Raw genomic sequence first — 18469 nt, forward strand, 5'->3', positions numbered from 1 at the left:
ATTAAATTCCAATCGGACTTATGAGCACTAGTCTCGAATAAAATATCTAAAAAAAAAAAAAAACAAAAAGATTATAAAAATGATTTAAATAACATATCGCATTATCTGATGTTGTCTTGAAATAATTTTACGTTAATTCACAAACTATTTGATTGTTTCACTATCAAATAAAATAACTTCTCGTTTCATTTTGCATTCTACATTTGTTTCTGTGTGCATAATAATATTTCAAGTAGTTCTTTCACCTTCTGCTTACTTTATTTCAATGATTTATCGACCCAAGGTAAATCTACCTCTCTTACCATTTATTTTTCGAATAAAACCAGCAAAATTAGTTGAAACGATCCGTTATTTGTTTCAAATAATCCCGACGAGTACGTGCAGATTGAACATTGCTCCTGTTGATACTATTCTTCGTCTCGAAGCATTTACACTTCAGTTCAAACATTTTTCGGAAGTTGCTAATTCTGTAACTGCACCCGTTTCTCGGCCCACCGATTTAATTAATCCGCATCCCGAGCGGAGCACTTTAAACGACGCAGCTACTTTCGAATGCCTTCGCCACGCTCGAGAAGATCGAGAGTGGCTTTAAGCGTGGGTTCATGCTCGAAAAGCGCTGAATTAAGTGAAACACGGGTATTTCGCGTAGCGTCTGCTCGACCTGCTTGAGATTCGAACAATCGATACGACCGATTTGAATATATACCACGGGTGGAAAGAAATCCGGGACGGCGACGATGGTTGAGCGTTTCGTTGAGAGAAACGAGCAGAAAAAAAGAAGAGAAAGAAAAAGAAGAAAGAAAGAAAAGAGCGAGAAAAGGTAAAACTGCGAGAAAATCGCTGGGATACGTTGTCGCGAATCATCGTGAATCCTCCCAGTATAATCGCGCGAACCATTTTTCAACAACCGAGAAGAATTCAACGGGAAAATACACGGCGGGAATTTTAATCGTTTCGACGAAAATCTCCGTCAGCTGGAACGCTTCTGATATCGCGGAACTCGAAAATGTTTCTCTTTGAAGAGAGCGTCGGCCAGTGATTTTAATTTCCCGGTGCGGTTCTGATTGGCTGATTTTCCAACTTGCCAGCTCTTTGCTGTAACAGATTTCAATACTGGACTTTTCAGATATCGTGTCGCGTTCTATAAACAGTTCGATAGAAATGGAAATTTAGAGAGTTTGAGAAACGTTGAAATCTTTTCAGTGAAATTTCACGTACATTTAAAATATATGCTGTCGTGTGTGTATTGTAATATATTGTACGTATAAAGATATATACATACTTTCGAGAGTTTTGCTAACAAAAAAACAATGATACAGTTTTGTATTCACTAAGATTTTTCAGTGTTATAAAGTGAAAATGACAAGACCGGTAAGCTAGATGTTACCTTATGATGAATTTGATTAACAAAAATGTTATTAATTAATCAGAAAGTCTTCGCGGAGAATTTGGTTCATAATTGCGACTAACTTCTTTTTTTACTGTTAAAAAATATGAAAAAATTCTGAGATACTTATTAGTATCTCTGCTTTAACACGATCGGTCCTTGGATCAAATATTTGAGGGAATAATCTATCAGCAAAAGTAGAAATTTACTTCGAAGAAATTCAAGAAAGAAATTAAACAATTGCTATAGATTTGTATGAATTATGAGGAAATATGGGACACTCGTTGGCCAATTAACCGTGTACACGTTTTTTGTCAACTAATGTCAAGAACTAAAAGTCATAATTCATATAGTTTCGTTTGTTTTCGTTCGTATCTATCCTTGTTGTGGAGTTGGTCAGGTACTTTTTTCGAAACTTTTGCAGATAATTTTCGGTTTAATTAAGAAAGTTTCTATAGTATCTTCTCCCACGACAGAGAAATTATGAGAGAAGGAACGGATTTATCGGCCAGAAAAACCAACTTGCTCGAATATCTTCTCAGAGAAGTCGCGGGGATAAAATTCTGCGAGAGCATAAGCTTCTCTGTATTACGAATTTAATATTAAAATATTAAAATCGATTAAAATTTTTCTCCAGCTTGCCGTTATCTGTAACGTCATTCATCAAATAAAATCGCTTTTCGAAACGTTCAGATATCTCTTTAAAAGTATTTTAATTACCGCGGTGATTATCCATCGATATTATTATTATTAGACACATTGAAATGAGAGAAAAATGTACGAGATATATAGGTAACAATTAATAATAAAACATTTAACTTGAAGTATTTTTCAATTTAGTAAAAGATTTTTCGACCAAACTCTTCATGTGTTTTTTCTTTAAATTTCTTTTAAAAATGTACCAATATTCTCCGTAAATTCAAAATTATTTTTTTATTCAATATTCAAAATTGCGTTTGTTTTTTTTCAAATATACAAAACTGGAGTTCGCGTAAGCTGTTGCGATTTATTGTACGTACGTGACATTTAAAAAACCGAAGATGGCATTGTAGCTTTGAAAACTTTTTAATTCTTCGCAACTTTTAGTTTTATTTACTGGAATTTTTTTATATTCGCGATATATTTCCATGACTAATCGCGGCAATCCTTGTGACAATCGTTCTGTATATATTCATATTTCCCGCATATTTTCGAAGGGATAAATAATTAGGTAGAAAAGTTGCCATCGATTTCATATATTTAAATACAAGAACTATTCGAACTATTCGAACTATACTTCGAGTTTTTGCTAGTACGTTCACCAATAATGCCTACGCGAAAATATGCGCGATACTTTATCGATTATTTGAAACCATTCTCTGACAAAACGTTGAACGACGTGATATTTAAAGCGACGAATGTTCAACGTAATAAACGTGCTAAAGATTTCGGAGATGATTTAGTCTGAAACGTTTCTCTAGATAATGATAGAAAAAATGTAAATTGTAAAAGAATTGTTACTAAAGGTAGAATTTCTTTTCTGTATTATATATATATATATAGATACTAAGAAAAGGAATCTAATTTTTAACGTAAGTGGCAAGAAAGTAATTTCAAAATTCAAATACTATCAGTCAGTCGTCTTTTTATTTCAACTTGAACTACCGGAGGTTGATTTTAAATACAAAATAATGTATAATGTATAAAATTTACACTGATATATTTTTAATTTTCAATATGAGTTTTCAATATAAGATATTACAAGATAAAAGCTTGTGCTTGCTATATTTTTACAAATGTTTCACTACTCCTTGCACTTTAATGGAAGCTTTATACTTTAGTTGTCAATAGTTTAATATAAAATACAAATTTTCGAAAATATTGAATATACCAAAATATACTGTCATCTAATTAAAATTAGACTTCTGATTTCTTTTTATAGAAAATTGTTGATTTATCATCTATTTTAATAAGATTTGTAACTTAATTTTTAACTTGGAAACTTTCTCAACAATGCTATGTTAAAGTATTCTCGAATTAGTGTCAGAATAAAAAAAAAATAACGAACCATAATTTATCATAATCGATAACGAGCTATAATATTTTAATCGAAATTCGTATTATAATATATTAGCTGCAATATGTATATTATAATGTATAGTATTCATTTTGGACATTTTCATCAATGATGTATTTTGAAATAAATTACCTAACATTTTCATTGATAAGAATTTTTAAATTTGGCAGTGAAAACATGTGAATCGTTCAACGTTGGCAGTTGGACATTCTGTGAGTCTCACTGTGTGTGTAGTTGAAGAAATTTCAAGACTTAATTAATTATAAATCTTAGTACTAATACATCTGTAATTGTAATTGAAAAAATTTCTAGATTTAAATTAATTAGAAATCTTGGTACGAATACTTCTCCAATTCACTGTAATTAATTTAAATCAATTTTAATTCAAATTAATTACGAATCTTACAAACTAATAACTCCTACATTTTAATTAATTAGAAATTAATCGGTACGAAAACTTCTCTGACCCACTGTAATTGATTTTAATTCAAATTAATTACAAATAAAATAGAAAAATAAAAATAGATGGTAAATTTCTAATTTAGTGACTTTTCCCAAACACTAAAACAGACTGTCTGTCATAATAATTTTTAATATGATGTTTCTTCCTTAAAAAATATAACAAGAAGTATATCGACTTGTCCCGATTGATTTCTCGTCCTAGCTTCTAGCTAGGGGAAAAGCCGCTAAACTAAGAAATTCACCAAATAGACAGTCGATTCGAGAGAATCTCACATTCGACGCTGAAAGTCTCTAGCACAATTAGCAGAAGCACCGTGCTGACGAACCGAAACGACCGTGCCTGACTCTGTGTACCCAAAGTGCAACCATAACGTCAGCTAACCTACTTTCACGATCGTGTCAACCTCCCGAAAACGAAGCAGCCTTCATCTTCCAGGATAATGTAATTCCCGGGCGTAATTCGTAAGTGGGCAAACCTAATGAAAATCGAGAAACAGCCTCTCGGTCCTCGGATATTAATAACGAGCCCCGGTTGCCAGGGACGGGCCGCTGAGAATTCGCAGAGATCTCCGAATGGGGGATGTGCGGAACTGTGATAAACCGTTCCACGGAGGAAACGAGGCTGCGAAGGTTAGGGTGTGGAACGTATTCGTGGGAGATTGCATAGGTGTGGCATTAATTATTCGTCTAGTGGCGGGAACGTCGTGTTTGCGATCTACTTGACTTTTTGCCAGTTCCGCCAACTCCGGCTGTATGCACTTACGCGAGAGGGAGGAAAAGGGCGGAAATGCTGGTAATTTCCCACTCACGGATCCCTCCGCCGGGAATTAGACCGCTTTTTAACGCTTTAATCGTCCGGCGTCTTGCGCCCCTCGCCAGAGAAACAATTACAAGATACGGGTTTGCACAACGTTTTCGGGCGCAACGTGTATACAACTGCCAGTTTTTAAATGAAATAGCGTACCAGGATGCCCCCCTCGAATATCTGCCGTTGTTTCTGGAGATACGACAAGATTTTATCGACGAGAATTATTTGGCACAGAGGAAGTCACAACGTGGCAGTAATGATTTTTTTTTTTTTGTAGGAGTTTTGAAGATTTCAAGCTCATTTCCACTTTTCTTAAGTGGAGTGATATATATATTTTGTGGCCATTAATCAATGCAGCCCGACATTATTCTCTTTAAAAAAGTGTCGATGCAAGTCGAAAAATGATTGGTTTAAGAAATGTTCTAAATTTAATTTTATAAAATCTGTCACCCCTGTCTTCTCTCGTTTTAATGATAAATTTTATAGAATTAAGGTATTGTGATCTATGTATATATGTCGAAAAATTGATTTTATAAAATTTAAGACGTTGTCCCTGTTTTTTTATCGTCTTAACAATGAATTTTACAGAATGAAGGTTAAATAATATTTGGATAATAATTTTTCGATGTACATTGGTTAATGCCTTTTTCTTATTTAATACCTACATATGTTTTTTGAAATTGTTTCAAACTTGATCAATACAATGATAACAATCTCATTGTATCTCATCGTATCTCATTGTAGTGATTAATAAAAAGTCAAAATATTTGATATAATAATTACGTAATATTCATAAAAGTTTGGTGCAATTATTATTAATTATTATTAAAAAGTATAATTAATATAATTTATTAGCGTAATAATTTAATTATTTTATAATTTGAAGAATCGTATCGTTACGTTCCTCTTAATATCACAATCATTTAAAAAAATTATACTCTAAACTAATTTTTCTACAGAGTTATAATATCTCTCATTAATAAATGAGCCTTTTGTAATTTATCTCATAAATATTTCTGTAGAGATAAATGTAAAAGCTCTCCAGATACATCTATATATTCTGATCAATTTATTATTTCAGCAACCAATAAATACAATGTAATTGCATCATCAATTCATTAGTTAATTCTAACTTTACACAACATTGCTTAAGCAATATTTTACATGTGTATTTCGTGAAATTAAACGAATTTACGTTCATCATTGAAAACATTTAACTTCATTTTGCAACGGTTCATCTTTTAAAAGTTAGAGATATTGTTTTTAAACTTTTAATCGGTTGTATAATTATAGAAAATTAATTATACAAGTTTACAGTTAATTACTCTTGTTTATCATAAACTGTTATTCTAAGATAAGCGAAATATTCTATAAAAATAGGACGTACCTCTACGAGGTCAAATATTTTTATGACTTTCATACTATCAACAAATAAACTGTTATTTTGCTAAATATATCTTAATGTTTCTGCATAGAAAATTTCTATATGAAAAACAATTGTATGTATGAAAGAAACTTATAATTCAATGTTAAAAATTGTTTAAACGTCTCTAGATTTCTAAAACAAGTATATATACTTAAAGTTATTTAATTTTGTCTAAGCAACGAAATTTACTTTTATCTTTTACTGCTTTGTTTAATTATAGGCATTAATTTAATTGTACATTAATATGAAATTATTAATCATTGTTATTAAAATTAAAACCATATCAAAAATATAATTTTTTACGTTACTATCTACTGTTGACAGTTCACAAATAGTAATCAAGTTATTTGTAGGACAAACGAAATTTAAAGCAATATGTTCACCATGTCAAGTTATATACTAAAAGATTTTATTTTACTTTGATAACTTTCTCACAAATCGGTCCAAATTATGAAATTAAAGAATTTTAAAATCAGAAAATGGATATAGTATACAAAAATGCACGAGGCATCCAAAATAAAGTATGTTTGTTGTAATTTTTTAATTACAGAAATAAAATCTGTATTAACTTCTGTAGTTATGTTCATAAAAGTATAAATTTGAATAAACGAAACAACGAATAAAATAATTTAAATTAAACATAATAGTGACTAATATTAATGGAACTTTAAGTTCAACTGATAAAGTACTTTTTCTTTTGAGGGTTAAAATTTGCTATTTCATACGTTTTTCATTTTTATTTCTACAACTTTTACATTTAAATTTAAAAAAAACCGACGTTGGAAAGAGTGGAAAATTTCACTCACAATCAAATATGTTTTTAGCGCGCCACGTGGGATTTTATTACTCTCCATTTCGTAATTTATTGATTTTAGCACGATACAATTCTTGAGCAAACATTTCGAACACGTACAATGTGACATCTCTGTGACAATATACTGCTCACCATCTCACGCTACGATATGACAATTTCATATAAAAACGTGATATTTCTAAAGCATAGAAATTTCAGCTATAAAAAATTGGAGAAGTTCATTTTTCATAAATAATGCATCATCTTACAATTAAATATTGAATAATAATGTAATTAGAGCAAACATGTCTTTTATAAAAGAAAAAAGTTGGAGTTAAATGAAAAGAAAGAAGTGATTAAAATGCAGCAATAATTATACAATATAACATATAATTATTTACCAATAATTCGTATAATAATAAAATTATGGTTTCTTAATTATAAGAAAATTTAATATTTTTCGTTCGTATGGAATAAATGAGATTATAAATTTTCAATTTATTTCCGGAATCTTTGTTCCACGTCCTGGAATGAAAGAAGAAAATACAGAATGCCCTTTTGTAAAGACACTCCACACATTTATCATTACAAGTATCTTTCTGGAACATATTTCTTTTCAAATAGGTTTTGTCTTTGAACTTCCATGCGTTCTTGTATCAAGAAGAAATTGAAATCTCGAAGATGTTGAGATCTTCAAACTATATATATTTGGAAAATATGATTTATGTTTTATAAAAATAGACATGTGAGATATATTATAAAAATATAAAGATATAGGTATAAATATGTGAGAAAGCTAATAAATGAATGCCACGAAAGATTTAAAAATTTGGAGATTAAGATTTTGGAAGAAATAACAAACAAATAATAATTTCAATAATATAAATTTTATTTTATGTATAAGATATAATTTCAAATAAATGTAAAATTTAAATATAAACAGAATTTATATTATTGAACTATTGTAAAATAATACAAATTATTCGATACTATGAATAATTCAAATGAATAAATATTTTTTCATGGTATATTATTTTTTTCATATCACTGAAATTTTTCATAGTTAAAAATCAAAGTTATAATTGTAATATTCTTGTTCTTCAAAAAAAAAAAATTGGTTTAATTGAAGAGATAAAATGATGCTCCAAACTTTTCAGCGAGAAAAACGCAATTAAGATATGAATTAACAATCAATAAAGAAATGAACGATATTTTTTCATATTATTCGGTGCAAATTATAAAAATTTTACAAACCGCTGAAAAAATTTAATTATACTAAAAAAATACATGTTAACATAAATAAATAAATGCAATATTCTCGAAAGTTAAGAGATTCGAAGTATAATTCAGAGAACGTTATTCGATTCGAAAATGAAATTCACTCTCCTCCGAATTGATGTTCCCTAAAAATAAATCTTGTTTCTTCAAAGAGAAAATATTTTATTTGTGGAAAGGAAATCTTCGTGGATGTAGAAAAGAAGTTGAGCCTGAACACATATGTAGCAAAAGTTCCTGTTTCATCATGTACAAATAGAAAGAGAGAGATAGGGGGAGGAGGAACTGTATGCGAGTATTTTGTGATACAATATTTATTGGCATGACTCAACAGAGTCGAACTTCAGAAACAATGAAAATCAAATTAACGAAAGATTGAATTACAAAGAATTTGTTACTATTTCGTTTTCATTGCCAAATACGAGGATATTATGTTCTCATAAGTTAGGAAACAAATCTTTTACAAATGATCAAAAAATATTTAAAAAAAGATAAATTTTGTATTCAATTTCTACACACATATTTATCTTTTACTTACACTGTCCCTAAAATCGTGATACAACCGATCGAAGAGTTTAAAAAGAATATAAGAAAGAACGGAATATTTTCATTTAAGACCATTTTCGATAATATCGAGTCAAGTAGAGTATATATTTTGTAATAAAAAATATTTTATTATTTATTTCATATTTATAACAGTATATACAAATTATATCTATCTTTGCAGTCAATGATTATTTTTACTTTATAATGTTATTTTAATTTCGTAATAATAGCATCACTGATATCATATCGATTTTACTTTCCTGTAATTATGCACTGGTGTCAAAAAATCAAGGTTATAAAATTATTTCGTACCTGTCGAGGTCATGTATGTTAGTGATAGAATTTGTGGATAAACTTCTACTGTGTTACTGTTAATTTAAGATTCTCATTAGCGCGCGTGTCGCACAAACCGTGTTACTATGTGTAATGTGCAAACAATCAGGGATCTACTTGTTGTTTGGTTTAGCCTCTCTTGTATCATCGTCACTTTCCTAGTCTCTCAGCTATTGAGATGGAAATAATTATGATAAATGACGAAGAAGTTATTAACAACTGTCGAATTTTTTTTCACAATTACACCTTTTGTTTATAAACTTATATGGGATTTGCATTATGGAAAAATCTTACAAGGTAAATTTCTAGTTTAGTAGCTTTCGCCTATTTCGCTATCGTTTCTTTGATAAGAGGTTCATTTTATCATTAAAATAAAAAAATCAGTTCGGAGGAGATCGACAAAACCTAGTCTTTTCTTTTTTTTACTTTAAAAAGAGAATTTTGATTTAATAGATGAATTCAACATATTAATTACGAATTGCTTGTTGTCCGAAATTATGTCAATATCGATTGAACCTTCACATTTGATAAAATAAATGAATTAACGTGTAGGATATACATATTATACTTTATCAAATAGCTGTGTTCTCAGTTAATATTTATTAATCAAATGCGGTAAACTACGAATATTATTGACGTGATTATATTACTATATTATAAATGTGTATGGAATAAATTAGTTTATCTAGAGAAAAAGAAAGTAATTCTGTTTTAAAAAATTTTAAAAGAGCATTAATTATCATCTATTGAAATTCATTTCTTATATTTCGTACACATTTAACTTTTTAATAATAATACTATTATATTATTGTTATATGTATAAGTCATTTTCGTAAAAAGAATTTAACATGCATCTAAATTAAAATCTTACGAATCGTTCATATAAAAAAATAACTTAGCATAAATTTGAATTAGATTGAAAGAAAGGTATTTTTTGAATATTCTTTGAATATTTGACGGTTGTATGACGTAAAGTCAGATTAATTAAATTTAATCTCCACTTACGCCGAGAAAGATATAAAGCATAACAGGATTAAATGAAGATTTATATACACTCTATAATTTATAGTTTCTTGTTTATTTTGAAACTTATTTCGTAAACTAACATAAGTTTATGATTAGAACTAACCACGGAAATTTCCACGCTTCCCCACGTTTCTTCATTAGTTTAGCAAATGAAAATAACCGTTTGTAAATATTTGAACAGTATTTTACAATTTCTTGCTAAAGGAAATGTTATAATTGTTATATAATCGTACACGTATAATAATAGAAAATAAATTTCACAAATAAAATTCGTTGAAATTTATGATAAAGTTGAAACAGTAATTTAACAAGCCTAAATATAGCGTTATTTGTGTAACTGTAATAATTATCTATTTTTCTTATTGAAATTAGAAGAAAATATTACGAGAAAAAACATGAATGATTCAATGTAGACTACTTACATACATACATAATGATTAGAATAGCAAATTCATATTTTTGAAAATATAATTAATAAAATAAATTTTAACTGTTTTATTATACTGAAATATTAGTTGTTTAGTTATAGAATAATATAGTTTCTAAAATATATACATAACTATTTATATTTCTTTCTTTTTATATAATAGTTATACTATAGTTATACTATATTCTTTGGTAAGAATAAACTCGACACTTTTGGAAGAATATATGAAAAAAGATTTGTATAGAGAGGACGTGCAAATATATTTAAAAAAAAAAGAATGTGCCAATAAAATTCAATTCACTCTCGAGTATTTAAACTTGCTCAAAACTTACATACCAAGAACCAACAGAATCGAATTGAAGTTTACTAACAACTTAAAGTTAGGACAGAAGATGACATTTCATTTTTCTCAAATTTGAAAAGAAATTTGTGCGAAATAAATAAATTGCGTAAATTCATACTTCAAAATAGTGTGGCGTACTAATAATCCTCAGTATAAAGTACGAACTCACTACTTGTTTCCAACAGTTACAATAATAGCTGACGGAGCAGTTAGAATAATAGCTAATTCGGTGTTGTCTTCAAATAAAATTATCCGAAGATAGCTGATTTATGCATTAAAGCGTTGTTGAGTAGTTAAAGTAGTACTCACAGTTGAGAGCCCCTTCGTCTGGTGCGTCGTTCTTCGTCAGGACCCAAAACAGGTGGAGGCACCACTTTTGGTGGAACCACTGGCACAGGGGATGCTTCCAAGTTCATCATACTTTCATCTTCAGCACCGACATCGTACGGCATCACCGGCTTCACTGCTCGAAACGATGATCTACGAACGGTCGGTCTTTCCTCTGGTTTCCTGCCACCTGGCAAAAAGAAATTTTCCATTCGTACAATCATCTACGTTCTTTTAATTTATATACTAAACGACTAACGAAACTCGGAATAAGAGAAATTGGAATTGGTAAATTTAAATAACAACGACAGTGAATAAAAATTAATGCAAAATTAATTGATAAAGAATGAATATTAATCCAGCTGGTTATTAAATGTCATTGAACATTGAAAATTATAACAATTTATTTATTATTAATTATTTAGTTTCGGTGTTCTCAATTTAATTAAATTTCAATACTAATTTCTATTACAAAGGATATGAAATAGAGGTAAAAATCTTGAATTAAATACAATATGTAAATTACGACTATATAGAACGATATTATTTGAATTTTATTTCTATTTTTTGTGAATAGAATATTATTTGTTCACCTGTTAAGAACCAGCCAAGATATAATTTTTTATGTTATCGAATCTTGAGTTTTAATCTATTATGAATTTATCTAATATCCTTTTCATTACTATTTTTTTCAATTTATTCCACAATTTTATAATTATACATTTCAAAAGAAATGTAAGTATTTGTAATATTATGATGAATTATTGCTCGGCCCTTAATGGATTAATATGTGTGCCATAAATTGTCTCTTATTCGATCCTGATTTAATCAATTTTCGCTTTAACTGATTACATTTTAAATACAAATATTGAATAAATAAGGAAATATATTAAAAAGAAGCAAATTAACAAAATTAATAAAATAAATTTTTCCTTATCGAAAGAGTTTAATTCCGTAGTAAAACTGAACATTTTTGTTCTCACTCTTCTGTAGAAATATAAAGAAATAAACACTTTCTTAAAGAGTTCTAAAGAATTTTTAATTCAATTATTATTGAATTAAAAGTAAAGAATTGATTTAAAGAATTCTCAATTCCAGAAATTTTATTATTCAATCGTGATCCAATTTTCTTCACCATCATTTAAAGATGTAGATATTAATTAAAATGTAGTATTCTAACGCGATAGGATATTAAAAAAGAAACTTTATTAATAAATAATTAAATATTTAACGTATATGTAAGAATATTTTCAAATAAAGATACGTTCGAAATGTTTTTGCCATTTTGTATTCTCTATTCAGGGAGCTAGTCAAAGGAACGCCTCAGTAAATTAAGATCTAAAAAATACAATAGCTCCGAGTGGGGATAAAAATGAAAGAAGGATAAGCCATTCGGAAAGCGAAAGAGCACTTGGAACTACAATAAAATATATTGAACAATACGATAATTCAACTGCCAATAATATAAAGAAAGGAGACTGAAATTGCTTTGTCAGCTGAATTTAAATAAAAGGAGAAAAGAGGAATAAAAGTTATTGATTTCTTATATGAATAAATATCCAATATTATCCAGTATTATTTTTAATATTGTATGTACATATTGTACAAATGAAGTACACTTTCAAATTAATCAGTGATTGATTATGTCGAATTGATTAAAAAGAGGTTGGGTATATTTTAATAAGTCAATGTAATATCTCTTTTATCAATTTATGATAATACTTTTAAATAATATGTTTAATAATAATATTTGTTCATACTTTTTATAATTATTTATTTGATTCGTATTCTTATCTGCTTTATTATTATTATTATTATTATTATTATTATTATGTGTACAATTTTTACATTTTATTTTATTTTTCGTCTATTTCAGTGCTTTATCATTCTATTATTTGTCATAAATAATTGAAAGAAAATAATTTGAAATAAAATGATCCAACTCTTTTGAGTCATTCACAACTTGATGATAGCAATTGAGAATCAACATTGTACGATAACACGTATTCAATATATTTTTTCCCCTGAGTTCTTGCAATTAACACTGTCTGAAGTTTTTTTTAAATAATTTATAATGTGCGGTATATTATTTATAATATTAAAGCCAAAATTTCGAATCTTTGTATAATATTATAATTCTAACTTTATAATATCGCTTCGTAATATTTATGGTAGAATTATGTTCTCTGAATACCCTAAACTCCCTGAGATTATGCACCCTGTTTCAAATGTAATCCAAAGTGTCGTGGTTACTTATGGCTCAAAGGTATTACTCAAGGATTAATCTCTAATGTTTGTAATGTCAAAAACAACTTTTCAGCTATTGGTGATTTAAAGTTATTCTTGGTATATTTGTTTCATCGTTCAAAACAGATTGATGTTTTTCGCACGAAAAATTCCTGTTTCTAATAATAAATAAAATTTAAATTATTTCTATTAGTAAGTTCTATTACTTGTTCACTCTATATAAATGTTTCAAAACAAAAATTTGTAAAAATATGCTTGCTACAAAATAATTCGAACATCTATAGTAACTTCTCACGAAAGTATCATGTGTGTCACATAAAACGTTTTAAAATTTCATTAATGTTGTAAAAATTGACAATTAGTAAGACTGGTGAAGTCTGAAATAAATTTAAAACTTATATTTTACAAATAGAAATTACAAAACATTTAACGGTATATTATTTCGCAGCATAGTAAAAATATTTAAAAATTTACAAGATTAGAAATTGGCAAAAATTAAAGATAGTTTTACCATTTGAGTGTATTTTTAACTATCATTGTTGGTGTAAGCTTTTAACTAATAATGTCGTAACTAGACTGCGAATTCCTATGCATTTGTAAAAAGATTTTAAATTACAAAATTGCACAAAACGCACGATAAAAAAATATCCAAAGGCACATTTTTTCATCCAGAGATTGCTTTTTACATTTTTATGCAAATTACGTTCCCAAAGATACAAATCTGCATGAAAGTCCACAGCCTGCTCGCTATCAAACATGCACAGTTCCATTTCAAGAGTCGTACGATAATTTCCGCAATTACGGCCGGATCTTCTTAATCTGCTTGCTTCCGCGAAGGCTTTCCAATCAAATTAAGCCCCCAAATACCGCGTAACAAGCGCGTAAATTAATTAGAACGACGTTCACCTCGTTACAAAGTATTTCGACTGTTACAGATTAAAGTTTGAGTTACAGATCCGACCAAAATTAGATGAAGCTAGGCCCGGGCCAACTTGTGGACATACATACATAGATGTGACTAACTACGAGCGGTACTTCATGAAGGAAGTTAAACTCGATTACGTCCGCAGGACTTTCGTCCGGTCTGGTAAGGATCGCAAAAGGCAGCGAGATAATCGAATGGCCCCCCCGTCCTTTTGTAACTATCCTACGGCGATCCTTACGGTCAAAGGGCAATGTTCTCCTCTCATGTCTGCTCACCATGACAAATATTATGTCTGGGAACAATTTAAACAGATCAAGTTCGTGTATAAATTTATACAATACTCGGTAAGATTTGAAACAGTGAATATGACAGATTGTAATTTGGAGAACAACGACATAGTCTGTTCATTATTACTTTTGGCCCCTTTGGCGATTCGAGCATCTGATTGTATCGATATAGCGAAACAGTAAGATTTGAAACCGTGAATACGACAAATTGTCTGCTCACCATGACAAATATTACGTCTGGGAACAATTTAAACAGATCAAGTTCGTGTATAAATTTATATAATACTCGGTCAGATTTGAAACAGTGAATATGACAGATTGTAATTTGGCGAACAACGACATAGTCTGTTCATTATTATTTTTGGCCCCTTTGGCGATTCGAGTATCTGATTGTATCGATATAGCGAAACAGTAAGATTTGAAACCGTGAATACGACAAATTGTCTGCTCGCTATGACAAATATTACGTCTGGGAACAATTTAAACAGATCAAGTTCGTGTATAAATTTATATAATACTCGGTAAGATTTGAAACAGTGAATATGACAGATTGTAATTTGGCGAACAACGACATAGTCTGTTCATTATTATTTTTGGCCCCTTTGGCGATTCGAGTATCTGATTGTATCGATATAGCGAAACAGTAAGATTTGAAACCGTGAATATGACAAATTGTCTGCTCACTATGACAAATATTACGTCTGTGAACAATTTAAACAGATCAAGTTCGTGTATAAATTTATATAATACTCGGTAAAATTTGAAACAGTCAATATGACAGATTGTAATTTGGAGAACAACGACATAGTCTGTTCATTATTATTTTTGGCCCCTTTGGCGATTCGAGTATCTGATTGTATCGATATAGCGAAACAGTAAGATTTGAAACCGTGAATATGACAAATTGTCTGCTCACTATGACAAATATTACGTCTGTGAACAATTTAAACAGATCAAGTTCGTGTATAAATTTATATAATACTCGGTAAAATTTGAAACAGTCAATATGACAGATTGTAATTTGGCGAACAACGACATAGTCTGTTCATTATTATTTTTGGCCCCTTTGGCGATTCGAGTATCTGATTGTATCGATATAGCGAAACAGTAAGATTTGAAACCGTGAATATGACAAATTGTCTGCTCACTATGACAAATATTACGTCTGTGAACAATTTAAACAGATCAAGTTCGTGTATAAATTTATATAATACTCGGTAAAATTTGAAACAGTCAATATGACAGATTGTAATTTGGCGAACAACGACATAGTCTGTTCATTATTATTTTTGGCCCCTTTGGCGATTCGAGTATCTGATTGTATCGATATAGCGAAACAGTAAGATTTGAAACCGTGAATACGGCAAATTTTCTGCTCACCATGACAAATATTACGTCTGTGAACAATTTAAACAGATCAAGTTCGTGTATAAATTTATATAATACTCGGTAAGATTTGAAACAGTGAATATGACAGATTGTAATTTGGAGAACAACGACATAGTCTGTTCATTATTATTTTTGACCCATTTGGCAATTCGAACATCTGATTGTATCGATATAGCGAAACAGTAAGATTTGAAACCGTGAATACGACAAATTGTCTGCTCACCATGACAAATATTACGTCTGTGAACAATTTAAACAGATCAAGTTCGTGTGTAAATTTATACAATACTCGGTAAGATTTGAAACAGTGAATATGACAGATTGTAATTTGGCGAACAACGACATAGTCTGTTCATTATTATTTTTGGCCCCTTTGGCGATTCGAGTATCTGATTGTATCGATATAGCGAAACAGTAAGATTTGAAACCGTGAATACGGCAAATTTTCTGCTCACCATGACAAATATTACGTCTGTGAACAATTTAAACAGATCAAGTTCGTGTATAAATTTATATAATACTCGGTAAGATTTGAAACAGTGAATATGACAGATTGTAATTTGGAGAACAACGACATAGTCTGTTCATTATTATTTTTGGCCCCTTTGGCGATTCGAGCATCTGATCGATCTAGCGAAACAATAAGATTTGAAACCGTGAATACGACAAATTGCAATTTGGAGAAGACAAGATACAGTGCATTATCATTTTATCAAGATACAGTTCATTATTATTTTTGCTCTCTTGTGATTCGAGCATCAGATTGTGTCGACATAATGAAACAATAAAGTTTAAAACAATGAATATGAGAAATTATAGTTCGAGAAATATAGTGTGTTTGCCTTTACTTTTGTCTCTTGTTCGTGTTTTAAACGTTTTATTGTCCGAACGTTACGTTTCCTTTTGTTATTAAAACCTAGAACAAAGACGAACCTCGTTGCTCAATTGCTCCAACTTCGTTCATTTCTCTGCTGACGTGAATTTCAATTAACGACGACTCAGTTAACCAGTTAATCGAGAGCATCGTATATTACACTGACATTAATATCATTCCAAAAATAAATCCTCCATTATTCCAGATGATTTTCACGATTGATTACACTGCACGTAACTATCCACCGTCATTTCGAATATAATATCTGTCCAACGTATTAACGTCGACAGACAAACGATATTAATATTTAAATGCATGATGTACGAGTGTCAGGGGGGGGAGGGGGATAATTATCGAATTTTCATACTTTGTTTCACTGAATTTCACTTCGTCTGTATCGTTGTCCCGCGAATGTGACAAAGACGCGCGTAATGCGGTTAATAATCGGCGTTTTACCGGGTTCGTTGTATCGGAAATGGAAAACTGCGATTCATCAACTACTTACATGTGACACCTTTTAATTAAAACGGGAATTAATTAATGCTGCCTCTGTGTCGTGAATTTTCGCGCGATCCCCGGTCACGTGGCGTCGAATACACGAATGAAAAATTACGCAAATAATACTCAATTACGAGATCGACATGATGCAATCCCTTCCTGTTTCACAAACATTCCGCAGTTGACGAAATCACGATCCCATTATTCCGCGTTGCGGCCATGATAACATTTCCATGTTGTGATATTTCTGTGTTTGTGCTGCTTTCATGTTATCACTTTACATTTTTTGTTAACGATGCGTGCCACAGCGTATACGTATATTAATACGGTGAATTTAGGATTAAATTTTCGAGAGCTCGTTAAGTGTGTGTGTCGCAATAAAATATTTTTCTGTATTAAGGATGCTATTATTTTTGACAGTGTAATAAAATGATGAAAGTTTTAAAAAGAAAAAGGTGTAGAAAATAATTCCTTTTTTACAGAAAAAATAATTCTCACTTTATGTATTTTTGATATCAGAAACTCAGATACTTTCGACTTTTTAATAACTTTTAATATAATGATGAATTATTTTATTATTACTCTAAAATCGTATGCAATCTGGTTGTGTAATATCTCGAAGATCCTTAATCATAATAAATGTTCCCCCCGGCGTTTGCCTTTTGAAAAATTATACAAGAGCTCCAATAGAATTCACTGTCATTTATTATCGTCGTTAGTTTCTTCTAAAATAATTCAGAAGACAATTAATCACACAGAGGCACTTAATCATCTAATAGCATAGCAACAATTATTTAGGAGATATTTCAAGACAAGAAATTTCAAACTTCAATTTTTATGAGTCGCGATTAATGATCTGTATCGATTCAAAATTTAGAAATATTATTTAAAGAGTCAAATCACTCGTAATTGTGATCACATAATCAAATAACTGTTATTAAATAGCTTTCAATATAACTATTGAAATTATATTATTATATACGTTCCAATAATATAGAAATTTTAACGAGCAATATTAATCTATTAAGACTCGAGCAATA

General features: G+C 29.8%; 1 protein-coding gene across 4 annotated transcripts in view; it reads right to left on the reverse strand.

Moving 5' to 3' along the window:
* Positions 1 to 18469, reverse strand: part of LOC122538556 (regulating synaptic membrane exocytosis protein 1) — a 289590-nt gene that overhangs the window by 81599 nt on the left and 189522 nt on the right. For all 4 annotated transcript variants that reach the window (XR_006308875.1, XM_043672749.1, XM_043672748.1 and 1 more), the window contains exon 9: positions 11192 to 11399. Coding sequence is in view for 3 of the 4 variants with exons in the window: in XM_043672749.1 (XP_043528684.1) it covers positions 11192 to 11399 (208 nt within the window). In the remaining variant the exon portion in view is untranslated. The remainder of the gene's footprint in view (positions 1 to 11191; positions 11400 to 18469) is intronic.

The sequence above is a fragment of the Frieseomelitta varia genome, unplaced genomic scaffold (genome assembly GCF_011392965.1).
Source record: "Frieseomelitta varia isolate USP_RPSP 00005682 unplaced genomic scaffold, Fvar_1.2 scaffold_167, whole genome shotgun sequence".
Classification (NCBI taxonomy): Eukaryota; Metazoa; Arthropoda; class Insecta; order Hymenoptera; family Apidae; genus Frieseomelitta; species Frieseomelitta varia.